The following is a 27,545-nucleotide window of genomic DNA, read 5'->3' as shown; positions in this document are numbered from 1 at the left end:
GTGAAGATGTGCATATCTGGTCAATGACACATCTTATCCCATGTGATAAGTGGGTGTCCATGTATCTAGGCCTCGTCACAAAACCATCCTCAGTGAACTGGAGAAGATTCTCTCTATAGAAAACCATCTGTGTGCCCAGCTCCTGTGTTGGCTGTATCCACGTCCTCCTGGTATCTAGCTGAGTCAGGTCCTGACGGATGAGTCTGGTGATCTCAGACTATGTAAGAGTCAAAGAGGGTGCATCCAATGAGTTCTTGAAGGGGGGCAATTTGTCCCTGCTGAACCCATGTAATTGAAACCATGATATCATCTCCCCATTCCAATATGTTGTATCTCCCTGCTTACCTAGCTGTCGAGAGGACTCAAGTGCTAGGCGGGCATATCTATCTAAGGGGAGGTCACATAGGCAATGCATAAAGCAGACTGATCTGGTAAGCGCCTCAACCACTAGTGGGGGGGATAGCTAGCTCTGCTCGAATAATGTCATGTGGTACTAAAGCCTTGGCTCTAATAAACCACGAGATCATAGAGAATAGAGGCCTCTCCATCCATCAATGCGATCCGACCTCCCATGATGGTCTAATGAAGGCCCAAATATATGAACTCCATAGAGCAATGCAAAAGCCACCAAAGTACCAAAAAGCCAAAGCTTCGTTCCGAGGCTCCTAAAACTGAATTCGTGAACACATCTTCTCCAATCCTTTAATGCCGCATAGGCTTTGGTCATCCTAGTCTTTGCTGCTCTCCTCAATGAAAAGACTAGCCCACTAAAGACCACCCCGAGAGGGAGAGGATTTACACATAGAAGGATGCTTATACAACGATTATAAGTTTCCCTTGCATGGTGTTCAATAACAAGTTGAATAACTACGTGTAAGAAATAACATTGAAATAACTACATGTCAAATTTTTTTCTCTTGCCTTCTTAATACCTCACTTTGGACTTTGAGCTAGAACATACATGCTCATTAAAGCATTACGCAACACCCTACCAGGTAGGGCAATCCATGGGTTTCTATCCTTAATGCCTCAAATAACATACCCTTTACAAGTATGTATAATTTTCACTGTGGAGGGATGCCCTTCTACAACAATTCTAAAGCCTTTTGAGCACATAGTGCAATCAATGCACTAAGCAACAACAATGGTATCCGAAATATTATAAAACAAATAAATGTTCTAGTAAAATTTTATATGTTCATTGTGGTAAGACCAATCATCTCTAGAAGGGAGCCATTAGCAATAGCATCACAAGAATTATGTAGGTTTTATCAAACAAGTAAAGCTAAGAAATGATCAATCTTGGTCATATTAAGCTCTAGCCTTTCTTGTGCTTTTTGCACAAGAATGCAAAAAGCACCTATGGCTTGCTCCTTGTAAGGTCATTCCCACTCTTTATTCAATCCATCTCTTCCATTGAGAGGATGCAATATTGCTGATTCAGTTTTTCAACACATTTGGTAGAGCCTCAAAAGTACAACGAATAGCTCACAAATGCTACCATAACTTTTGCTTAGAAATGTGTGTTTGCATAGCAATGGTACCAGTATTATGACAGTTCTCATCCAAGCAAATAACCAGAACTAGATAACAATTTTCGGCATGAGAGATCTTTCTTGGATCTATTACAATCTTTGGCAAGAACTTGTGATTGTGTCATCCTGTACCTGAACGTTTCCAAGTTGCCATCCTTTACCTGAAGGTTGACACTACCGATACTCTTGAGGAATAGTATATTATCCTCACCTACAATGCTTTACAATCAAATCTCAATATTGTACAGCAATGATCTGTCATTTTTATTATCAAAGAGTATAGGTAATGCCAACCTCAACCAGATTCTTATGAGGTATTTGTAGTGCTACTCTGCTCTTCCTTGACAAGCGCTGCAAGAGATCATAAAGCACATTTACGACAAATCTCTTTCCAATGGATGAGCTTGGTGAGGCCTCAACCACACTGCTTCCAAGAAGGTAGGTGACACCGTCAATCCTTGCTTTTGATAGAAATTCCCACTCTGTTTCAAGCTCTTCTGTTCTCTGATGTATTAGTGAGGTGGATGCTGCATAGGCCTCCTGGCTGCTCCCACTCCCACTTTTCTTCTCTTGAGCTGGGTGCAAACTGTCGCTACTTGAATCTTCGCTCTCATCGAAGTTCTCATGATGTTTGCTCTCATCTAGCATCGTCAATGCAAAGGCCTCTACTTTGATAAACTCTTCCAAGCTTCCAAGCAGCAAATCCTCAAACTCTTGATGTGGGATCAAGGAATCCATATACCCATACCGAACCACAGTCCGATACATTCTATACTCTTTGCTCCCCACCCTTCTCACCAAGAACCTCTCTTCAACCGGCACGAATGAAATCGGCAAATGCTTTACAGAAACAAACACTATTACTGAGTGTAAGGCTTTCATGTTGTCTACAAAGAGATCAAATATAGGAGGTACCCCTTGCACTAGCTGTGTATACATCAGCCCTATCCCTGGCACTCGGCTTAGCCTCAAGTCACTCTCTAATCTAGAGATTAGCGATGTCATTGACACCTTGTTGTCAGATTCAAATTTGTATTTTCTGCTGGTGACATAATGCCACACTGCCATAGCAACTACCAAGATGGAAGAAAAAGCCACAGGTAGCCAGCCTCCTTGAGTGAACTTGTATAAATTTGCTGTAAAATACACCATCTCAACAGTTCCAAAGATTATAAAGAAGGCTAAGGCAAGGTACAGCTTGGTTTGCCATATCATTAGCATAATGAGGGTTACAAGAGTTGTTGTCACCAGCATTACGGCCAAAACAGTCATACCTGCCAGAACAGCCATTGCACGCTTAGGCAAGCCAGCCCACACCATGCACACACATCTAAAGAAAGCTAGAATCAAAATATACCATAAGCATTTCCTATATAGCTTGTCGTCTTGAAGCTTCCTGTTACGATAATACAGAGAATCATCAAGATCCAGTTGACTTCGGGTATGTACACTTGCCCAGCAAACTTCGATGATGTGTGAACTACCTTCACGGTTGGGAAACACCCGAGAGCAAGAGACTGCTCAACAATGGAGAACACAGCAGATATCATGGCCTGACTTGCAATAATGGCAGCACCAACGGCAACGACAAACATAGGCCAGAACATAGGTCCTGATAAAGACATTATGCATTCAGATGTGAAATAGCTTAACAAATTGCCTTCTCTTTGGCTTTTCCAACTTTGGTGTTTGGTTAGTAGCACAGAGCTTGCAAAAAATAACTTGCCTGGAATGGATTTGTAGAAGGTCTGGCTAACATCCTCTGGATACTTTAGAAGATAAGCCCCTTGGCCAATATACGCCGCTAACAAAGAAGGATAAACAACTGTACTGAAAGCTATCTGCATTGACAGTTCCCTCAGCTGTCAGCTCTGTTGAATAATGTAAAGAAGTGTACTTTATAAGGATTACACATGCATAAACATGAATAATGTTAAGAAGTGTATCTATCCCCTATATGAGGCAAGTGTGAGCCCCTGGAGTCCCCAAAGGGTTGGTCTAACGGTAAGGCTTTGGCCTCTCAACCTACGGGTTGTGGGTTCAAATCCCCCATTGGTTCACACTCTAAAGGGACACCTTGTGCTCACCTGGTGTTCACGTTGCTAGGGCTCTTGCCCTTGGACACTTGAGTGCATCCTCCTCCTAGGGTGGGTCACCCGAGGAGGAGGTTCCTAGCTGATTGCTACGAGTTCTCTCCGTCGTTCCCAGCACGTGGTGCATCAATTAGGTGACCATGGTGATGCCTCTCTCTCTCTCTCTCTCTCTCTCTCTCTCTCTCTCTCTCTCTCTCTCAGGTTGGTCGCCTTGCCATCACTTTGTGACAATAAGAGGTAGACATACCTAGGTTGGTTTTTGATCCATGTCTATGCCACTTGTACCCTGTCCAGAGGCAACTGTCCAGCGGCAAGACACGTGTTCCTAGGCATTTATGGGATCAGAGTCTCTGTTTCTGTAAAAGGAAAAAACAATGTGTCAATTTTTTTATGATGTGTAAATGTGCCATATGGCATATTGATGCTGAGGTAGCACTTCTTTTGTCGGGTAGTGGGCGTAGTGTGAGAGTCAGGCAACTAATTTGTAGGGCCCCTGTTTCTGTTGCCACTCTAAGAACTGTAGTGTCATTTCAAAATGAGGGAGGGAGAGATGCATGGTGCTAAAGAGTGTAGGCTATCTCCTTCACTGTCATGTTCTTCCCCTCCACAACATCATTCTGTGGAGGGGGCAAAAACTTGTCTTTGAATGCCTCCAGAGGAGAAATGAATCGATTGGTATAACTTCACCTCAGACTTCAGAGTTAGAGACCAGTTTTCAACTTAATTAATTGTGGAAGAAAGTCATTGCTTGGAACAATAGCTCCAACCACCATGGGTGTTGTGCTGCCCGTATCTCTGCTCTGACGATCTTGTGTGGAGTCAAGGCCTTCGCTCTCATCGTACATGATATCATCATGACCAGTAGTCTCTCCCTTTGCTCACGTCCATCATAATACTCCCTCTCACGCCCATCACTTGCTGCTTTGGCTATCTCCTTGGATGGTAAAAGGCCTGGTGCCCCTACAAGAGTGTGGGTGTAACTATATTGTTGAAAAGTTGTAGTACAAAATCTTATAAAACTGGATGTGTGCACACTGCCTCTCTAATGCACCCAGTGCTGCAGATGCTTATGCAAGTCGAGCTTCTGATGTCTTTTGCCAAGAGAACTGGGACCCTTTGATGGTTATCCCCAGATACACATATTGTCGACCAAATTCCACCTACTCCCCACCATAAGTAGAAAGATTTGCAAATTTCGTGATGGACATAGCTGAGGTGTTGAAAACCCGACCTCCCATGATGGTCCAATCAAGGCCCCCATATCTAAACTCCATAGAGCAATGCGGAAGCCACCATAGTGTCAAAAATCCAGAGCTTCGTCCCCGAGGCTCTTGAAATTGAACTTGTGAACACATCCTCTCCAATGCACCCAATGCTCCATAGGCTCTGGTCAGTCTGGTCTCTAGTCTCTGTTGCTCTTCTCAGTGAAAATGCTAGTCCACTAAAGACCACCCCAAGGTAGGTGTAAGCATCCGTATTGTCACGTGACACATCCAACCCTGTGAGTCCGTGGACAAGCTACAGCATGACCAAGGTTCAGTTCAGTCAAGTCAGTCTAGAATAGGAAGTGATCTGGCACTTTTGTGAGTTTGTTCGCAGACCGTGCATGTCCAAACGCTTAGAATAGATGCTACCCTCCGGTTGCACACAGCATGATCATCAGCATTCCCATCAGAATCCATCAGGGAATTTTCCAGTGCATTAAAACCAAGGTTGTATCCATATGTACGTACGGACCCATACAACAGTACGATACGGCTGTACGGTACGGTTCCATAGGTACGGATAGATAGTGTACGGTGTGTGTTTTTTTTTTCTCACAAATTTAACCCTTTTTTTTTTTTTTTTAAAGGGGTATCTTGCCATTGGGCAATGGACTAAAGTTTTTTGTATTATATAGTGTATTCCCATTTTTCTGTCTTTTTGATGGTAGAGTCTAGACTGGTCACTATAGTATGATGTATCCATCTTTGTATGAGGATTGATAATCAATCCTCAATCTTGACTCTTGATGTTTTATGTATTTTGATTCCGGTATCATGGTATGTTGAAGTTTTAACTTTTAACTTTTCGCAATCGTGACTCATGTTCAGTGCTATTGAAATTTGACTAAGTGATGTATTCTAAAAGTTAAGTACGTGTAACAGACTTGGACACTCCAAGTCAAGAATCGACCGCGACAGCACCAACTAACCACTTCAAAACAATTCACAGATCACAATAGATTTGCACTGGCCCGGCGGAGTTCCGTGCCTAGAGATATTGGCCCCAAAGACTGGCACCCCTTTCGGTATTTCTTTTTGTATTAATCAATCATCAAAGTACAAGAGAGCGATTAGGGTTTCACTCTCAGACTCTGCGTCCAGATGCTCTGAGAAGTGAGGCCCTCACCACTAATTTAAAGGTTACAAGGGATGCCCAAAAGCAGAGCCCCAAAAGCTTTTAAAATCAAAAGCATCAGTTCTCTCTCCCTCTTAGAGAGTCTTTTTCTCTTTTTATATTTAAAAAAAAGCAAAATTCGCGTTGCTCTTCATTTTCCAAAAAGAAATATTTTATTTTATTTTTTTTAATAGCCTCTGCGATTTCCGAAAATTAGGGTTTCTGGCAAAAATTAGGGTTTACAAGAATTTTAGGGTTTTTGGCAGAAATTAGGGTTTTTGTTGTCTGCCACGTCATCACTTTGTGACATACCCCCCTCTTGAAAGCATTGTAAGCGACTGTGATTACGCCTGCAAAACCGACAAAAGCCATAAACCGTCTTAGCAGACACTGACTGTTAGTACCTACGTACTAGGAACACACATCTAGCACATGTACAAAATCGACAATCACATCACAAGACATCACCAGACATCACAGGACATCACAGAACATTCAACATTCATTCGGATCTTAGACCATGCTTTATCGGCAATGTAGCTAGCAATCACATCTAGGTCCAATCGGGACCTCATCGATGTCCGATTGACTAACCCCTATTGCAACCATGTCTATTCGAGATCAAGTAGACCAAAATGCTACAGTCATTTCGTCTATCAATTCCTGCACTCACAAGAAGTCAAGAACAAATCAGTATCATTATCAGAAATTCCATTTCATAAATTCATCCAACAGAATACTGTCAGCTCTCAGTATCCCCGAAGCTCAAAGAGACATCAGTGACTTTAGTATCAAAATCGAGGTATCTGTTGACAAAGGAGTGGAGTGACTCCCCACTTGTGCATCCCACTGCACCAGATCTCCGACCAAGCTGAATTCTGGGTTCCGTTTGGAGTAGACTATGCTAAACCAAAACATCGAGGTAAAGTTTCACAATCCGAGGAGTATCTGCTAGGTCCTCCGCCTCCATCCACTTCGCATCAAATTCAGGAAAGTTCTTGAACTTAACCAAGAACCGCCTTCGGACTATACCTTTCTTCCTATCGTTATGTGCCAAAATCTGTTCAGGAACAAGGATCTCCTCGTTTTCTTCCACTTCGGGTTGCTCATCAGGCTCCCCATCATCGGGCACATCACCCTTAACAGGTTTCAAGAGATTCACATACAATGCATTGTGAATGCTCCAAGTATCTGGCAGTTTCAATCGGAAGGAGACATCATTTATCTTTTCAGTAATCTGGAAAGGTCCGTAGTATCACATACTAAGCTTTGGAAAAAGCCTCTCCTTTCTCTTTTTGTAGGCGTGCCTTCTCAAAGTAAGAGCACCCAATCATCCTCCTTCTGTTTCAAGTCACGACAATGGCGATCCGCTGCCTTTTTCTGTCGTTCTTGAGACTCCTGCAAAGTCTCGTGAACCTTGGCAAAAGCAGTATCCAAATCTCGCGAATATTCATCCGCTTCAAATTTCTAATCTTTCGTGCTCAGGAAGGATGGAACCTTCGCAGCACTTTCAACAATCTCAAATGGCGTCTTCCCCGTCGTACTCAAATTCCACCAAAGATAAGTTCTTTTCCCATTGAGTCGTCTGATCCGAGATACAAGACTTCAATAAATCTAAAATCACTGAATTGGCAATCTCAAATTGCCCGTCAGTCTGCAAGTGGAACGATGACGAGAACTGCAACTGCGTGCCAATGTTCTCCCAAATTGCCTTCCAAAACAAACTCATAAATCTGGGGTCTCTGTCGGAGACAATCGTCTCAGACGTGCCATGTAATCGGAAAATCGTCGTGATCATTCTGTGTTCTCGGGAGATCAAAAAAAATGAAATCCATTTCAATATTTTCCCAGGGGCGGGTGGGTATGGGTAAAGGCTGTAACAATCCCTATGCTTTATGCTTGTCAAACTTGACCTTCTGGCATACCAAGCAACTACGCACAAACTCTTCCACATCCTTCTTGAGTCTCCGCCAAAAGAAATATCTCTCTGTCCCTATCATGGTGGTAGCAATGCCGCGGTGACCCGTAAAAGGTGGACAGTGGCAATCAGTCATAACCTTTTCCCTCAACGGCTGTGTAACGCACAACATAGTCTTTTTCATCAACTAGCCTTCCCGAAGGAAGTATCCAGCTACTGTCTCCCCATCCCGTATCCGTGTAAAAATATCTGCAAAATTTGTATCTGTGGCACACTGATCGACCATATCCTCGAAGCTCCTATGATGTATCGTGGAAACAGCCAGAACCAACGGTTTCCGAGACAAAGCATCTGCCACCACATTCTTCTGTCCCTGCACATGGACAATCTGGAAGTGGAACTGTGACAAGATGTTCGCCCACCGCATCTGCTTTTCCGAAAGCTGCTTCTGTGACAAGAAGTAGCGCAAACTCTGATGGTCTGTAAAGACAGTAAAATCCGCTCCGAGTAGGTAATGCCGCCACTGAGTAAGAGCATGGATAACCGCCAAAAGCTCTTTCTCATAGATCTGTGCTGTCATCTCCGGCCTAGAGAACAAACAACTCTCGTAAGCTATAACATGGCCTTCTTGCATCAAGACCGCACCCAGACTACGACCACAAGCATCACAATACACTTCAAATGACTTTTGCAAGTCCGGCAAAGTCAAAACAAGTCCTGTAGTCAATTTCTCTTTCAATGTCCGAAAGGATCGCCTCTGTGGGTCCCCACGAAAAAGGTACTCCTTTCTGTGTCAAGGGATGCAAAGGGGAAGCAACCTCTGCAAACTTTCGTATGAACCCCCTGTAGTACGAACACAATCCCAAGAAGCTTCTAACTTCATGGACATTCCTCAAATCGGGCCAATCACGGATAGTCTCTATCTTGGCCGGGTCCATTTGCACTCCTATTGCTAACACAATGTGTCCCAAAAAGTGTATCTCTGGTAGGAAAAAATTGCTTTTCTTTGCATTAATCACTAGCGTGTGATCTCGTAATGCCTGAAAGACTTGAAGCAGATGATCTCTGTGTTCTGCCTCATTCTTGGAGAAAACAATGATGTCGTCAAAGAAAGTGCCAACAAATAGCCTGTACTCTCGAAAAATCCTGTCCATCATCCGATTAAATGTCGCAGGAGCATTGGTTAAGCCAAAAAGGTATCACCAAAAACTCAAATAACCCAAAAGTCGTCCGAAAAGCTGTCTTGTAGACATCTCCTGGCGCTATCCTGATCTGATGATATCCACTCTTCAAGTCAATCCTGCTAAAGCACGAGGATCCCTGTAACTTGTCGAGTATACCATCGATCCTAAGAATCAAAAATCTGTTCTTGATGGTGATTTCGTTGAGAGTGCTATAATCGATGCACATTCTCTAAGATCCGTCTTTCTTCAAAAACCAACAACACTGGAGAGCAATACGGTGAAGTACTAGGCTGGACAAGACCCTTTTCCAAGAGGTCTTTCACTGGGTTCATAATCTTTTTATTCTGTACTCGGCTCACACGATAAGGTGGCCGATTCGGTGGCATGCTTCCAGGTATCAAATCAATGGTTTGATCTTCAGACCCTCTGAAAAGCAATCGGCATGAGTGTGGAGAAAAATCTTGGCGTTCTTTTGATCGGGTCAAAACATATTCAACCTTTATCCAACGTTCAATTCTCCCAAAAGAATGAGTAAGAAAACTGAAGTTCATCAAGTAAAATCTCTAAGCCCTTCATTTATCAAAGTCGCTTTCTCGGCCCGGTAGTCAACCACGGCGTAGTTCTTGTGGTACCAAGGGATCCCGAGTAGAACGTCACTCGCGTGCCCTGAACACCCCTGTCATTGCAAACGAAGTTTGCCAATGCTCGGTGTAATGGCAACATCCCATCCGGGTGCCAGTCGAACTACCTCCGCATGTGGCGTCAGTCTGTCAGGCGTAGTTCCAAATCCAGCCGCCAATTCCAAGTGAAAAGAAGTTGGCCTTGGCTCCTTCAAAAGAGCTTCCTGATCCTTCACTTTGCCCCAAAAGCGGCAAAGTTTGTACTTTCATTCATTAGATTCGGTGCAGGTCCCCGCCATGTGGTACCAATTCTTCTTTTCTATCTGCCTTTTTCTGCCACATTCCTCAGCTGCTCTCGAGCTCTCAGGCCTGTCGTCGTTCTTTATCATTCTGTTCTTTCTGTGCCTTTTTAGGGCACTTCGCGGAGATATGTCCATGTTCCCCGCATCCAAAGCACTTCCCCTCTCTGATGAAGCGAGCTCTCTCCTCATGAGTAAGCTTGGGTCGTGCATCCTTCTTCTCTGTGTTGCTCTTTTTTTCTTTCTACTTTCATTCCCAACAGTCTGTTTGGCTCGTTGTGTCATGGCCTTATCTGTGGGGTAGGTCAAACTGCCAGAGTGAATGGCAAAGCCCCGCTTCGCATGACTCACCAACTCATGAATAGAAGCTGTCTTCTGTTCCAAGCAGTGATCTCGGATCTCTGTAGGTAGACCCAAGGTAAACCGCTCAATCTGTTCTCTGAACGAGATCTTCTTGAATGAAGAGGCGGGTAGAAAAGAGCTCCAAAATCTTTCACAATAAGCATTGATTGTATCTTTCTTGGTCATCCGAAGATGGTTCCAAGCAGCTCGTACATCTCGTTCATATTCTTGCGTCAACCATGAAGAAATAAAAAGCTTTTCAAATTTCAGCCATTTAACTGGCGCACTCTTGTTTAAAAGAAGCGTGGACCACCAAGTACGAGCATTCCCCTTAAGGTAAGAGGTAGCTCTCCGAATCTTGGAGTGCTCTGAATAGCGTCCTCCCGCGAAAGCGATGTCAAACTGCTGTATAAAAGACAAAGCCTTTGAAGCATCTGAGTATCCTGAAAAGTATCAAACTTGATCGAGTGGCCACCTTCCTTAAACTCTCGGACTTTCTTGCTTTTATCTTCGAGAAAGTCATACTGGTTGGCTTTGTAAAAATTCTTCTTGTTCGCATAAAACTTTTCGTCATCGGAATCTGAGCTGTCTGTAGACAAGTCCTCGGTAGAACTGTCAGTCTCTGGGCGAGATGGCCTTCTTTGCCTTTTTCTTGCCCTTTTTGAAGCTTTGTTTCTTGCTTCGCTTTTTACCTTTTCTGTCTTCTTCGCTCGAATCCGAGGAGCTAGAAGAACTATCAGCAGAAGAAGAAGAAGAAGAAGAAGAAGAAGAAGAAGAAGAACTGGGTACTCCTTCAAATCGAACACGCTTCTTCTGTTTCTTTGCCTTGTCAGATGTCGACTGATGACCCAAATAACCTGGAAAGTCGGTGCTTTTCTTCTGCTTTTTGCCGTGCTTTTTGCCTTTCTTTTGCACGTCGAAAAGCTGAGCAATCCGTGCATCAACCACGTTCTCCCGTTCCTTCTTCGTATATTTCTTGGAGGCAGAAGGTTTCTTGAGAGCGGGTTTCGGGAGTGGTGTTGTGGTTCTCTGCCACTCCATCTGTACCTCTTCCAAAGAGGTCTGGTTCATATATTTTGCCGTCTTTGGGTCCTTGGCAAAATTCAGCATCATCTTTGTTGCATCGCCGATCAACTGGCGACACTCCATCTCTCGCCGCTCCGCCTGAGTAGGCCGAGGCGGGCCATACTCTCTGTCTGAATCTTCGTTGTGATCCCAACCCGCATCTCCAGATGCAGAGGGAGTCGATTGATCATTGCCTGAAGCCATAGGTGCCGCGGAAAAAAAATTCGGGGATCGGATTTCCCGTAGAAGAGAAATCGGCCGTGCTCTGATACCACTGTAACAGACTTGGACACTCCAAGTCAAGAATCGACCGCGACAGCACCAAATAACCACTTCAAAACAATTCACAGATCACAATAGATTTGCACTGGCCCGGCGGAGTTCTGTGCCTTGAGATATTGGCCCCAAAGACTGGCGCCCCTTTCGGTATTTCTTTTTGTATTAATCAATCATCAAAGTACAAGAGAGCGGTTAGGGTTTCACTCTCAGACTCTGCGTCCAGATGCTCTGAGAAGTGAGGCCCTCACCACTAATTTAAAGGTTACAAGGGATGCCCAAAAGCAGAGCCCCAAAAGCTTTTAAAATCAAAAGCATCAATTCTCTCTCTCTTAGAGAGTCTTTTTCTCTTTTTTTATAAAAAAAAGCAAAATTCGCGTCGCTCTTCATTTTCCCAAAAAAAAAATTAATAGCCTCCGCGATTTCCGGAAATTAGGGTTTCTGGCAGAAATTAGGGTTTGCAAGAATTTTAGGGTTTTTGGCAAAAATTAGGGTTTCTGTTGTCCGCCACGTCATCACTTTGTGACAGTACGGATAACATTTGAAGCAGTATCTAATGGACATTGAAGCAATATCTAATGGATGTTTGAAGTAGTATCTATGTCTAGACTCTATGTAGTTCCTAGTATGTATAAGCTGAAAAAGGCTAAAGTCACTGTTCTTTTTGTTGTTGCAAATGTTACGTACCGGTCACCTACCTTAAAGGCCAATCCGTACAGAAGTACGTACCTTACGTATTGATTACATACTGTACACTCCGTACCTTTCCACCTTAAAATTTAAAACCTATTTTCCCTATTTTTGACATTTTTCACTTATTATTTTAAGTGACTTTTGTTGGGAATTGAGTAGGGCAAATTGGGTAAGAAAATATATAAGCAAACCAAGGTAGCACTATTTGGCAGAAGAGCAAGGAGAACACAGGCCAAAGGCAGCAGGTTTCCCCCCTCTCTCTCAAGCAAGATCTCTCCCCTTGTAGCATTTTTCCTCCAAGCAAGCGACCTCCCATCTCCTAGCGTTTTTCATCAACAACCTCATCGCCATAGACTCCCCCCTCTCTGGCGTTTCTCAGCAGGCCATTATCGCCTCTTTTCCTAGCGTTTTCAGCATCGCCACAGCAGCAGCAAATCAGCGACTAAGGCCTCAAGAATTTAGCCATTCCGGACAAGCCAGATCAGCGTCTTTTTTGGAGAACTTTCAAGGCTGCAATTCAGCGTTTTTCAAAGCTGCAAATCAGCGTTTTTATGAGCAACAAGACAACGTTTTTTATGTTACCAAGGGCTGCGGGTTTGCATCAGCAAATTTCAGCCTCATTGGCGTTTTTGGACAGCCATACCGCAGTCATCGGGATTCTCGGATTTCAGCCATTAACATTTTCAGATTTAAACCCGTCTTGTCATCATCGACATCATCGGCAAGTCCAAAGCATTGTAGAGATTTGTGCAATCGTAAGTAGACCGCTCTCGCCATAGAGAGTGGGGCCTTCGGAGGAGGGTTTGACAACATTCTGGTGTCGTATTCTTCTCTCAGTGTCATGCACCTTCACGCACAGTGTCCATTCACTTTGTTTGTGTCCATTGCACTCTCTCATTAAAGAACGGAAGGCTCTCCCTTCCATAAGTAAAAGGAATCTTGAGCATAGTTCGGAGCACTCATCTTGAGCAAAGTTCAACATTCACTTCCGCTGCACCTTAAATTGGTATCAGAGCTTTGGCAGTGTTCTGTATCACTCAAGGAAAGAACCACAGAATTTTTTTTTTTGCTTGTTGCGGTTGCACGTAACCCAAGTCCTCTTAGGCGTGTCGATTCCTAATCGTGTTTTTGAAGAGTGACAGGAAACCCAAGAAAGAAGGGCTTGTCCAGCCTCCGCTTGTGCCTCTTTTCACTCATTGAGAGCGGCCATGCACTTAGCGGCCGGCCAATCGACGTGAGGTGGGAAAAAGCAACCTTGGTGTGAGCGCAAGGCCGCCAAGGGGTGCGCCCGTGGAAAAGAGCAAAACTCGGGTGAAGAGAAGATCCTTCTCTAACACAGACTGCAAGCGAAAGAAGAACCTCAAGAACCTCAAGAACCCAAGAACCCAAGACCCGCAAGAACCCAAGTTCCTCGTGAACTTCAGAACCCAAGACTTCAGTGGATGGTTATCACCCAAAGCGGAATGGATACTTCGCATGGAGGTGGTGAGCATGGGAGTGGCGAAGAAGAGTTTTCCCCAGCATGAGGTTTTTCTGACCCTCCCCCTTCCCCATCTATGCCAAAGATTGCACTAGATCCTATGGCAGCTTTCGACAAGATGATGATGGACAGTAAGCTAGAAAGTGCGAAAGAATGGCAGCCATAGAACGTAAATACGAAGAACGAATGGCAGTCATAACACGTGAACGCGAAGAAAGATCGGTAGCCATCGAGCATAAGTACGAGCAAGCACGCTTGAAAGACAAAGAAAGAGAAGAAGAATTTGATCGCGAGAACAAAGCAAGAAAAGAGAAGAGCGACCAATACATGAAAGAGTTCTTGCGACTCTTTTCAATTGTGCAGGCGCAGTTTGCACAGAATCAGGAAAAGGAGACTCTCTCAGTCTCTTCTTCTCCAAAGCATGACACACGGGATTTGTATGATGATAAGAATGATGAATTGAATGATAATAAAAAGCATGATGATTTGAATGACAATGACAAGCATGATGAATTGCATGACAAAGATGTGATTTCTCACAAGCATGATGATTTGCATGAAGATGGTGTGATTGTTCACAAGGATGATGTGTTAGTTGATACTCTCTCTAGTGAAGCTAACCTCATTGCAGATTCGATCAATCGCGAAGAACCGATCTTGGCTCTCGAGTCGAGGTCCCAAGAACCCCCTCAGGAAGAACTCCCTCAGAAATTACCCCCTCAGGAAGAACCGATCTTGGCTCTCGAGCCTAGGTCCAAAGAAGCAATGTGTGTTCGAATCATTCGTCAACACGCATTGTTCGAGTGTTTCATTCGTGATCGTTTCCTGTATTTTTGTTAGGTGCAGCGGAATGAATGTTTGCGCTTTGCTCAAGATGAGTGCTTCGAACTGTGCTCAAGGTTCCTTTTGTTCTTATGGAAGGGAGAGCCTTCCGTTCTTAATGAGAGAATGCTATGATCACAAACAAAGTGAATGGACACTGTGCGTGCAAGTGTATGAGACTGAGAGATAGAGAGAGAAGAGAGATACGACACCAGAGACGTTGTAAAACCCTCCTCCGAAGGCCCCACTCTCGTCAGCGAGAGTGGTCTACTTATGAATGCACAATCTGGTACAATGGTGATGCATGAGACTGATGCAAGTCTAGGCTAAGTCGGCGATGACGACGGTGATGACGAAGTCGACCTAAGGGCTGAAATCTGCAATCTTTCTACTGCTGTCCAAAAACGCTATGGGCTGAAATCTGCTAATCTTCTATCTGCAGAATTTTGACTCTATGTCGGTGACGATGTCGATGACGACGATGCGACAACGACGCGCTGAAAACGCAGATGCTGAAATCTGCGTTTTCCGGGCTGAAACTGTAAACCTTGCGGAAAATGACCGTGCGGCGAGGAACTGCTGCGGGAAGGTGAGATCTGCGAGGTTCGAGACGGGATCTGTGGGTACTAAACTGCTGAAAACTGAAAACGCTGATCCTAGAGCTGATTCTGTCGCGATAGATCTGCAAAACGCTGAAGTTGCTGGCAGATGCAAAAACGCTAGGACTGAAAATCTGCTATTGTCGCCAAATGTTCTGCAAATGCAAAAACGCTAGGCTAGTCTGTTGTGTCTAACTATTGCCGGGTTGATCTGCCATGCAAAACGCGGGGGCTGATCTGCAATGGAGAAAACGCCAAGCTATCATTGGCTGAAAACGCTAAGTCTCCCGTCCCGAGGGGGTTCTACTGAGAAGTTGCCTGTTGAGCGTGGAGCTCCTGCTGCCTCTTCTGCCATTGAGTGCTAACTTGGGTTTGCTTATATACAAACTTAGCAAAATTGCCCTACCTACTTTTGTTGGGAAGTCACTTAAATTAATAAGTGAAAAATGTCAAAAATAGATAAAATAGGCTAAATGCACTGGAAAATTCCCCTGATGGAATCTGATGGATTCTGGTGGGAATATTGATGATCATGTTGTGTATAACCAGAGGTATGCATCTACACTAAGTGACTGGGCATGCACGATCTACGAATAGACTCACAAAAGTGCCAGATCACTTCTAAATCTATACTGATTGAAGTGATCTATACTGACTGGACTGACTGAACCCTGATCATGTTGTAGCTTGTCCACGGACACATAGGGTTGGATATGTCACGTGACATCCCCTCCTTTTCAAAGTGAGATACTGGTATCGAATTGTATGGCGTCGAGGGAGATCGCCAATAGCATCCGAAATCTTGGAAGGGACTCTTCGCCGGCCCACTCTGCTGTGTGGGTCGTGCGGTACTTGAACTTCATAAAGGTCTGCAATGCTTGCTTCTTTGGGCCGCGCCGAAAGCGACACAAAGTCTTCTGTGGCTCCTTCGATGCTTCAACTTCGTCGAATGTGATGCTTCTTTCTTCTTCAAGAATCTCCATGGCTGAAAATTCATGAAACCATTTCCAACACAAGACCATGAACATACCCATTCCATGTAAAGTGAGTGGAAGAAATCTTGTCTTCGCTAAAGACTGTGCATGCAATGTAGATAAACCAATAGACGGAGTGTCAAACCGTTCACCACACACACGCAAACAATGAGATCGAATCTTTCTCTTATGATCGAGAGCAATCAACCGTGGCAATTCACAAAGGAAATGCCCATGCTTGGTGCTCATACTTTCACGTGCTCTTTCGGGTACTGTTTCATGCCAAGGAAGAGACATGAAATGTGACTTCCTTGAATGCATACTTTTCAGCTTTTCATGAACAATCTGCATGCATCCGTGCTTAACGTACAATATGTCATGCCTAGGAAAAGGGATCACATAAAGACGTTGACTAAAATACAGGAAACGATCACGAATGAAACACTCGAACAATGCGTGCATATCAATCATGCGAACACATAATACTTCCTGTGAGGGTTCTTTGGACCTAGGCTCGAGAGCCAAGATCGGTTCTTCCTTAACGATCGAATCGTCCTGTGGGGGTTCTTTGGACCTCGACTCGAAAGCCAAGATCGATTCTTCGTGATTGATCGAATCTACAACGAGGTTAGCTTCACTAGAAAAAGCATTAATTAACACATCATCCTTGTGAACAATCACATCATCTTCATGCAACTCATCATGCTTGTGAGAAATCACATCTTAATCATGCAAATCATCATGCTTGTCATTGTCATCCAAATCATTATGCAAATCATTGGCATCCAAATCATCATGCTTATCATTGTCATTCAAATCATCATGCTTCTCATTGTCATTCAAATCATCATGCAAATCATTGTAAATCAAATCATCATCATGCTTCACACAATCATGCAAATCTTGTGTATCATGCTTTGGAGAAGAAGAGATTGAGAGTCTCCTTTTCCCGAATCTCTTGCATCGGTGCCTGCACTTGAGAAAAAAGTTGCAAGAACTCTTGCATGCGTCGCTCGCTTTGTTCTTGTCTTGCCTTTCTTTCTGCTTCTCGTTCGGCTTTGTCTTCTGTGTGTCTGCGTTTCATTTCTACCATTCTTGCTGCATTTCTTGCTTCGCGTTCTAAATTCTGTTTCAGAAGCATCAGCTCCAACTCCTCCATTGGAGTTAGTGCAATCCTTGACGTAGATGGGGAAGGGTGAGGGTCGGAAAAACCTCATGGTGGGAAAATTCTTCTTCGCTTCTCTCATGCTCATCACCTCCAAGCGAAGTATCCATTCCGCTTCGAGTAATGACCATCCACTGAAGGCGTGGGGTCTTGTGGGTTCTTGTGGTCTTGGGTTCTTGAGGGACTTGAGATTCTTGAGGTTTTCTTTCGCTTGCAAACCGTGTTTGAGAAGGATCTTCTCTTCACCCGAGTTCTACTCCATTCTGCGGGCGCACCCCTTGGCGGCCTTGCGCTCACACCAAGGTTGCTTTTTCCCTACCTCACGTCGATTGGCTGGCCGCTAAGTGCACGGTCCGCTCTCAATGAGTGAAAAGAGACACAAGGGGAGGCTAAACAAGCCCTTCTTTCCTGGGATTCCTGTCACTCTTCAAAAACACAATCAGGAATCAACACGCCCAAGTGAACTTGGACCTCAACAAGAAAAAAAACTTCTTGTGATTCTTGTGGTTCTTTCCTTGAGTGATACAGAACACTGCCAAAGCTCTAATACCAATGTTAGGTGCAGGGGAATGAATGTTTGCGCTTTGCTCAAGATGAGTGCTTCGAACTGTGCTCAAGGTTCCTTTTGTTCTTATGGAAGGGAGAACCTTCCGTTCTTAATGAGAGAATGCTATGATCACAAACAAAGTGAATGGACATTGTGCGTGCAAGTGTATGAGACTGAGAGATAGAGAGAGAAGAGAGATACGACACCAGAGACGTTGTAAAACCCTCCTCCGAAGGCCCCACTCTCGTCAACGAGAGTGGTCTACTTATGATTGCACAATCTAGTACAATGGTGATGCATGAGACTGATGCAAGTCTAGGCTAAGTCGGCGATGACGACGGTGATGACAAAGTCGACCTAAGGGCTGAAATCTACAATCTTTCTACTGCTGTCAAAAACGCTATGGACTGAAATCTGCTAATCTTCTATCTGCTGAATTCTGACTCTATGTCGGTGACGATGTCGATGACGACGATGCGACGACGACGCGCTGAAAACGCAGATGCTGAAAATCTGCGTTTTCCAGGCTGAAACTGTAAACCTTGCGGAAACTGACCATCAACGAGGAATTGCTGCGGGAAGGTGAGGTCTGCGAGGTTCGGGACGGGATCTGCGGGTACTAACTGCTGAAAACTGAAACCGTTGATCCTAGGGCTGATTCTGTCGCAATAGATCTGCAAAATGCTGAGGTTGCTGACAAATGCAAAAACGCTAGGGCTGAAAATCTGCTATTGTCGCCAGATGTTCTGCAAATGCAAAAACGCTAGGCTGATCTGTTGTGTCTAACTGTTGCCGGGTTGATCTACCATGCAAAACGCGGGGGCTGATTTGCAATGGAGAAAACGCCAGGCTGTCCTTGGCTGAAAACGCTAAGTCTCCTGCCCCAGGGGGGTTCTACTCAGAAGTTGCCTGTTGAGCGTGAAGCTCCTGCTGCCTCTTCTGCCATTGAGTACTAACTTGGGTTTGCTTATATACAAAATTAGCAAAATTGCCCTACCTACTTTTGTTGGGAAGTCACTTAAATTAATAAGTGAAAAAAGTCAAAAATAGGTAAAATAGGCTAAATGCACTAGAAAATTCTCCTGATGGAATCTGATGGATTCTGGTGAGAATACTGATGATCATGCTGTGTGCAACCAGAGGATATGCATCTACACTAAGTGACTGGGCATGCACGGTCTACGAATAGACTCACAAAAGTGCCATATCACTTCTAAATCTATACTGACTGGACTGACTGAACCCTGATCATGCTATAGCTTGTCCACGGACACATAGGGTAGGATGTGTCACGTGACAATTTTAGTCGGCATCTTTATGTGATCCCTTTTCCTAGGCATGACATCTCGTATGTTGAGCACGTTTCACTCATGGATGAGCACGGATGTATGCGGATTTCTCATGAAAAGCTGAAAAGTATGCATTCAAGGAAGTCACATTTCCCGTCTCTTCCTTGGCACGACACAGTTATAGGAAGAGCACATGAAAGTATGAACACCAAGCATGGGCATTTCCGTTGTGAATTGCCACAGTTGATTGATTTAGATTAGCAAGACAAGATTCGATCTCATTGTTTGCGTGTGTGTGGTGAACGGTTTGGCACTCCATCTATTTGTTCATCTACATTGCATGCACAGTCTTTTAGGAAGATTAGATTTTTTCCATTCACTTTACATGGAATGGGTATGTTCATGTTTTTGTGTTGGAAGTGATTTCAAGAATTTTCAGCCATGGAGATTCTTGAAGAAGTTAGACGCATGACTCTAGACGAAGTAAAAGCATTGAAGATGACTTTGTCGCTTTCGGCGCGGCCCAAAGAAGAAGGCATTGCAGACCTTTATGAAGTTCAAGTATCGCACGACCTACACCTCAGAGTGGGCAGGCGAAGAGTCCCTTCCAAGATTCCCGATGCTATTGGCGATCTCCCTCGACGCCATACAGTTCTGTACCGATACCTCACTTTGAAAAGGAGGGGATGTCACGTGACACATCCAACCTTATGTGTCCGTGGACAAGCTACACCATGACCACGGTTCAGTTCAGTCAAGTCAGTCTAGAATAGGAAGTAATCTGGCACTTTTGTGAGTCTGTTCGCAAACCGTGCATGTCCAGATGCTTAGAATAGATGCATATCCTCCAGTTGCACACAGCATGATCATCAGCATTTCCTTCAAAATCCATCAGGAAATTTTCCAGTGCATTAAAACCTATTTTCCCTTTTTTGATATTTTTCACTTATCATTTTAAGTGACTTTGGTTGGAAATTGAGTAGGGTCTTCCACAGCAGCCTATGATCAAGAGAAACCTTGTTCTAGGTGATGGGAGCTCAAGGACTCCACATGCACCACAAGGACTGATCCTCAAGCTTCAATGGAGAGCTTTAGTGCGTAGAGCACGCTCACAACAGGGGGGGTAGCTACACCGCCAACCTCTCAAGTAAGAGGACTGATCTTAAATAGAGTGCAACCAAAAGAGGGGACGTTAGGAGAAGAGGGAGGATGAGAGTGAGAAGAAGAAGAAGAAGAGAATTTTAATGTCGTAGGAAACTATCCCAAGAGACCTTAAAGATCTATCCAACGAGGAGAGTTGAACTAAGACCTATTAATCAAGAGGGAAATGGCATAACCAATCTACCACACTTGGGTGATAGAAAGGTTATACCATTTTCCTCTTCTTATTAGCGAGCACACACACACACCCACACACCCACCCAAGAAGAAGAGAATTTTAACGTCGTAGGAAACTATCCCAAGAGACCTTAAAGATCTATCCGAAGAGAGAGAGAGAGAGAGAGAGAGACTTTGCATGGATAAGTGTGCCACTTGGCACACTTACTTTATAACTTAAAAACCATTCAACTTTTAACTTTAAAAAATCCCTAGGCCATTGATAAAATTGTGCAATTTACTCACAACTGCACACATGAATGCTACTTATGAAAACATCAGCTGCTCCTCGACACAATGTCGTACCGGCACTGCTCTTGCACCACCTGTTCGGACTTGTCCGGCCATTTGGTCCGGGCACAAATAATTAAACTTAATTTAATTAGCTTATTCTAGGGCCTTATTAAAAAATAATTCCGACTCTAGGATCACTACTCTAAGGACCCCATCTCATTCTTGTGCTCGCATTAGGGCGCGTGATTTTTTGAGACTAGAATCTGAGGCTACTGTCTACCCCTTTTTAAAGACCCGATTTCCCAATCACTATGGCTTCAGGGTATTTTTCAGCTAGGGTCCTCCTAAGGTGTTCTAAGCCGCATTTGGACACACCTAAGGCCCTAGAACTACTAGTTCTATTCTGATGTGCACACAAGTAAATAAATAATTATATTCTAGTAAATAAATTAATTATTTACAAAAATTAACATTGTTAACACTATGTGTGTGCTTGGGGGGGGAGGGGAAAGGGGAGGCCGAGCACAAGGGTGGGCTGAGGGGCTGAGGACGAGGGGTGGGGTGAGGGATTGAGGGAGCGAAGGGGATGGGTTGAGCGAGGGGACGGGCTGAGGGAGAGAAATGAAATGAAATGAAATGTTATTAAACGTCTTCAAAGAGCCAAAATGACCTATGAGACCAGCCTAATACAATCTAGGTGGATCTAAAACAATGTATGGGTACAAAAATAAAGAGAGAGAGAACCAAACCCTACCATTGACATTGCAACCGTACAGGCCCACAAATTGCGCCACAATTCACAACGGATTTTTTGGCGAGAAAAGCAGACAAGCAAAGTTGCTTTTTTGCGACAAGTTTCTAAAGCTAATGACTTGAATGCTTTTGGGGCTCTCTTTTTAGAAGATAGAACTTTTGGGAGCACAAGCCTTTTGTACCAATTGCTTTAGGGCTTCAGTGCTTAAAAATAAGAGCCTCGAGGGTCCTCTCTAGCAAATCAGTGCATAATTTCACATTTGCCAGCAATTGTACTCTATGACTTATGAATATAAAAAGAAGTACCAAAAGGGACGCTTGACTTAGGGCCAATGCATCTAGGTAGAGAACTATGCTCTATCGTCTCTCGACTCGGGATGTTTTAAAGGTCAAGTGTTAACAGTTTTCATGTTCCAACGTGTTGTATCACCGCCTCGCTAGTGGCTTGCCAGCTAAAGTGGTATCAGAGATTGAGCAGATTCTTCTTCTACGGAGGGATCCGATCTCGCTTTTTACAAAACACACCATGGATTTTGACAAAGAATCCGACCACAACAATGAGACTAAATCAAAAGAGCAGGATTTTGGACAAGAATCTAAGGATCTCTCCATTCACTATCATATCAAACCGTATCTCTTACACTTGAAGAGAGTTCCACTAGTTACACTTTAACTTATATAATAAATCTCTTTCTTAAGTCACGGAGTCTGACCAACGGATTTGTCTTCCAAGAGAATCATGATCCACTTCTAGAACAATGGGCATGCTCTTGACTCTAGCATCAAATCAATTGAGCAAAGAGAAGGTAAAATAGCTTCTTGGCATTGACAATCCATGCATCAAGGGATTCTTGCTCAAGGACTGCTACATTTGGATCAAAAGGCATAGCATCACCCCAAGTGGCTCCATTTGGCTGCATCAAATAGAAACACCAAAGTGGGGCAGTCCCCCCCTCTCTCTCTCTCTCTCTCTCTCTCTCTCTCTCTCTCTCTCTCTCTCTCTCTCTCTCTCTCTCTCTAAGAGTGTCCTGCAACACGAGAAAACCACCTGCCTCTATATAGGCAGCTTCCAAAACAACCAAAAAGACCTAACATGCCACGAATATTGGTCAGTTTAGTACAAACCGCTAGCCTATTCCACTCGGGTCAAACTTTAGAGCTGCAACAAATGTCTCCAATGCGCCACTACATCAGTTATCTATTAAACAGCTGTCACAAAATGATGACGTGGCAAAACTACCCGAACACACACGTGGCTGACAGGTTGTACAAACACCATGACACGCGATAGTGTACGGATTTTTGCCTTTTGTGCTGACATGTGCTAACGTGGCACTGTACGGGTTTCCGTAATTTACGTTGGGCAGCTTTTGTACAATATGATTTTGGGGCTCTGCTTTTGGCATCCCTTGTAAGAATAAAAGTAGCCCAAGGGCCTCACTCTTCAGAGCATCTGGACATAGAGTCTGAGAGCAGAGGACCCCTTCGCAAGTTGTACTTTGATCAAGCATTAATATAAGAAATACAGAAAGGGGCACCAGTCTTTGCGGCCAATCTCTCTGGGCAATAATAACTCGCACACAACAATGCTTGACGCGAATGATAACTTGCACACGCGACAATGCTTAAGGCGAACGATTACTCGCACACAATAGTGCTTGAATCCAAAATCTCTATAGACATAATTGCAATAAGGATTAGTTAAATCGACATCGGTGAGGTCCAAGATGCATCTAGATGCGATTACTAAATACATTGTTGGTAGTCATGGTCTAAGATTTGGGATGAATTTTTATGTGATTGATTTGATCTATCATGTGATGTGACTTGGATAAGATTTGAATGTGATATGAATGTGACGTGACTGTCGTCTTTGTACAAGTGCTTGATTTGTGTCGTCTAGTGTGTCGATACGAGTCGGTGTCTACTGAATTGGTTTATGGCTTATGTCTGATTTTGCAGGCGTAATCGAGGGCGATTACAATTCTTTCAAGGAGGGTATGTCACAAAATGATGACGTGGCAAAATTGTCCGGACACACACACACATGTCTGACAGGCTATACGAATAGCATGACACGTGGCAGCAGTACAGAATCCCGCAAAAAGTGCTGACAAGTGCTGACATGATAATGTACGAATTTCTGTGTTTTGCGCTAACGTGTGCTGATATGTCATTGTACAAATTTCCGTAATTTACGTTGGGCAAACTTTTGACAATATGCTTTTGGACCAGCTGCTTTTGACTTTGAAAGATTTTCATGTAACTACTTTTCAAGGCCAAGGGCCTTTAAATATGTGCAGAGGGATCATTCTCTGGCATGCTCAAGTGTGAAGGTGCAAGGATTGGAGTACTGGCATTGTACTCAATTGAAGCAATATAAAGAAATAACGAAAGGGGCACTATGGTTTGGGACCAATACTCTCTAGGGTGGAATTCCGCCACTCTCTCTCTCTCTCTCTCTCTCTCTCTCTCTCTCTCTCTCTCTCTCTCACAATTCAGTTGTTATTGAAGTATTAAAAGTATGTTCAATATGTTCTTTTCTATTCGCACGTGGTGCCCGTCTTGTGACAACAGCTCGAGTTGATGGTTAAAAACACTTTAACTCTTCTCTATGATTCAGTCCCTCACTAATCATCTGCCAATGTGCAATTCAATCAATGAACTCTCAATTAAGCCAGTGTTTGTAATGTGCTCTTCATGTGTTCTTTGCTCACTCCAAAGCTTTACTTGGTTAAGCATGAAGAGCAAGCCAGCCTCAAAGAAATTATTTTCAGAGTCTCGTGTATTAAGCATATTTCAAACCCATCAAAGGGCAGCATAGAGTGCAAGATCTCATTACCCTGACAGAAGGAACCGAAAAGTGTCCCAAATCAGCGAACATTGCTTCAGTGCCTGCAGTTCAGTACACAAAAATCATGGTTAGATCTATAGGATAACACCTAAGGGTGATTTCATGCAGTAAACGAACAGACCTGTCAAGGCAAGAACGATGCCTCCTAGTGAGATCCACCCTTGCTTCCCATTTCTTCGAAAATAGTCAATTATATAATAGGGATTGAATGCTCGAAAGATACCCGCATCATGCTTCACGATGTTGAAGATGCCAATGCCACTGATTAAGAGAAACCAGACAAAGACACAAGGGGCAAATAAGAATGCCACCTTCTCGGTACCAAAGCGTTGAATGCTGAAGATGATTACTAGAATGGCAACAGAGATAAGAACAACATGATCTGCAGTTGAGCACGACATGATCCTTGTCAAAGTATGAGTAAGTACTGAAAATTTTGAACCTTAAAAGCAGCAGTTTCTGGCATATAGTCAGCATCCTCTATGTTGGATACAGGCACTAGAATGGATGATTGCAAAGTTAAAGAGGCCCTTACCATTTGTTAAGCTTGCCTTCTTGATCTGAATCCCGTCTACCGCCGAGAGAACTGCAAAAGGAATTAAAAATGCTTGGATATTTGACCAACTTGAGATAAATGATGATTGATACCTGCTATTAGATGGTAGTGCAACTAAACAAACTAAGTCTATAGCCTCAATGACTCAATTGGCAATTTCTGTACAATGAATTTTACACTACATATGTGCTTATGTATACATATTTCTTTGTATCCATGTCTGTGCATGTGTTTGTTAGTTTGCATACAAATACATATACGGATGAGTAATATGACATACATAGTTATATGCATAATGTCATAAGTGGATCACATTCCCTCATACCAGAAATAACTGGCGTAAGCACGCCATCTCCCATGACTGCACAAGTACCAAGCAATGTCAATAGTAGCAAGGTCCCTTTGGCAAAGGCACTGCATTCCAGTGCCTCTTTGATCTTAGCTGCTCTTCTCACTGCTCTGTCAGGACTTGGCAACCTGTATCCAGAAAGTTTTTGATCCTCAACTTGCTCGTTTTGAAATCGGCTTACTTTTGCATAGCGGCATATCAACGAATAAAGTGCAAAAGTTCCGCCTGAAATGCAACATCAACAGACTTAACAGCAGTTTTGAAAAGTGATGGTGGTTGTTCAGCTGATTAATAATAATTAAACCATATGAGTGAATGTGTAAATCTCCCAAGTCCCATTTTTGAATCTTGAAAAGCCGGAACTAAGAAAACGTCTCTTTCAGTTTCTCAATTATCAGTGACCTATCTTTGGAAAGTCCTTTGATAATACGATTAATTGAGCTATTTATCGCATAATTTAGAGATATAGTGTTCAAGCTATAATCATTCCAAAGTTTTGACCATGAGTCCCAAACTCATGCGAAATTCCCATATTCCCCAATAGAATCACGCAGTTGCATCATTCAAAGCATTTCTTGATCATGCAAAAGTCGAGTATAACCATTTCCATATCACCAAGCAGGAACATTCTCAATCCAGAGAAATATAATGGAGCTATATGCTTGACTTGCTAAACGTATCTGAAACTTAGACACTATCCGATTACGATAACAAGGTAACTGAGAGATTTATTTTGTATCCCTACAGAAACTCAAACGTACCCTCAACAAATAACTCAAAGAAGCTTGAATGCTACACCGGCAAAGTGCTACTGCCTAATTAGAGAAGCTTCCTAGCGCTACAAATAGAATCATGATAATTTTCAAGTGACAAACTTTGAGATCTTTAAAATTGAGGGCATTTGCTAGTGTAACGAAGGCACTAGAGCTCAAAATATAACCCGATGGCAACAGCTATGTCACCATGGCTGTAAGCACCAAGCCTATTTGTAGTTCAAGTGTGTCAACATCGTCATCTAACAGGGTTAATGTATCCCCAACCTTCTACATGAGAGGGTTGATACAATTCGGAACCAAATCTAATAAACATTCAAGTAGCAGGAAGAGAAACAAAAGTAGAAAGGGAAAGAGCTCCTGTATATAGCACTCACCGTTCCCATTGTCGTTAGCACTAAGAACGACGACTACATACTTGATGAGAGGGATCAGGGAAAGAGAGTAGATGATGAGGCAAAGAGCACCAAGCACATCATCTCTACGAGGGGGATTGTCACTAGTGAAGGTACTGCTGAAAACATAGAGGGGTGATGTGCCCAAATCCCCATATATCACCCCTATGCTCTCAAATGCCAGCTTTAGAATCAAGGCTGTAGAGAAACCCTGCATCACAACATCAAAATACCCATAAACAGATACACAGCCTGCATGTCTCAAAAGCCCTTACATGTATGAAAGGGCTTCTTTCCTTTATACCTTAGCAATACTATTAGTAGCTAGCATGTTAGAAAAGTAAAACAAGGAAACCTTAAAACCCTGACAATACAAACTATGGTGCAATCATTGAGAAAGAATAAAACTCAAGACAGTCCTCATGGGCTCATGCTGGGTCTTTGCGAGCCTTAGTAGAATTAACAGGGAAACATCACGCCTATGTAGGTTACCTTGTTAAGATCTTGCCAGCCAGGGACACGACTCGCCTCCATGTCCAACGAGTCGAGCCTACCAAGCGTCCGGCTCTTGTTCTGTGCTTTAACAGCATCATCACCTCCATTCATCATGATGCTACAATCAGCTGCCGATGCAAACCCGAATGAGCTAGCAAGACTACCTTGATAAGGCTTCCTGAAGCTTAGGCTATCGAATGTGGGTATGTGGGTGCTTAGGCTATCAAATATAGGTGCATCATTGTAAGCTTGCTAGCGGTTAAAGCTAGGTCCTTCTAAGCATCAAACCTGTGCCCCGGTAAGAGCTAAAGGAAACTCTCGTCAAGAGTCTCTCTCTCTCTCTCTCTCTCTCTCTCTCTCTCTCGCGCGCGCGCGCGCGCGCACAAACACACTCCCTCTGCCTCACGCCGATGCTGAAAATTGCAACCCCCCCTCCCTATAAATGGGGGCTAGCTCGGCAGCATATTGGGATCAAATGG

At 43.6% G+C, this 27,545-nt stretch overlaps 1 protein-coding gene across 1 annotated transcript; it reads right to left on the bottom strand.

The window, feature by feature from the left end:
- Positions 1-1,475: 1,475 nt before the first annotated feature.
- On the bottom strand, positions 1,476-27,545 carry LOC147463169 (potassium transporter 5-like). Its single transcript, XM_086487674.1, has 9 exons — positions 27,064-27,545; positions 26,554-26,782; positions 25,380-25,628; positions 25,034-25,084; positions 24,620-24,880; positions 24,487-24,539; positions 3,262-3,376; positions 2,893-3,147; positions 1,476-2,809 (listed from the first exon to the last, which is right to left on the bottom strand). The coding sequence occupies exons 1-9, from the start codon at positions 27,178-27,180 to the stop codon at positions 1,806-1,808; spliced, it is 2,334 nt and encodes a 777-aa protein (XP_086343800.1). The 5' UTR covers positions 27,181-27,545; the 3' UTR covers positions 1,476-1,805.

Source organism: Adiantum capillus-veneris, chromosome 2 (genome assembly GCF_014529385.1).
Source record: "Adiantum capillus-veneris isolate H3 chromosome 2, ASM1452938v2, whole genome shotgun sequence".
Taxonomy (NCBI): domain Eukaryota; kingdom Viridiplantae; phylum Streptophyta; class Polypodiopsida; order Polypodiales; family Pteridaceae; genus Adiantum; species Adiantum capillus-veneris.
Note: the sequence above shows the minus strand (reverse complement) of the source record. Positions and strands in the feature narration are given on the sequence as shown.

Bases quoted from the DNA above. Each gene is read 5' to 3' on its own strand.
- LOC147463169 (XM_086487674.1), bottom strand. From the start codon at position 27,180: ATGATGAATGGAGGTGATGATGCTGTTAAAGCACAGAACAAGAGCCGG. The intron at 3,148-3,261 runs GCAAGTTATTTT...TGTCTTTATCAG, and splicing joins CTTCTACAAATCCATTCCAG to GACCTATGTTCTGGCCTATG. The intron at 2,810-2,892 runs GTATATTTTGAT...CTGTTCTGGCAG, and splicing joins CTATATAGGAAATGCTTATG to GTATGACTGTTTTGGCCGTA.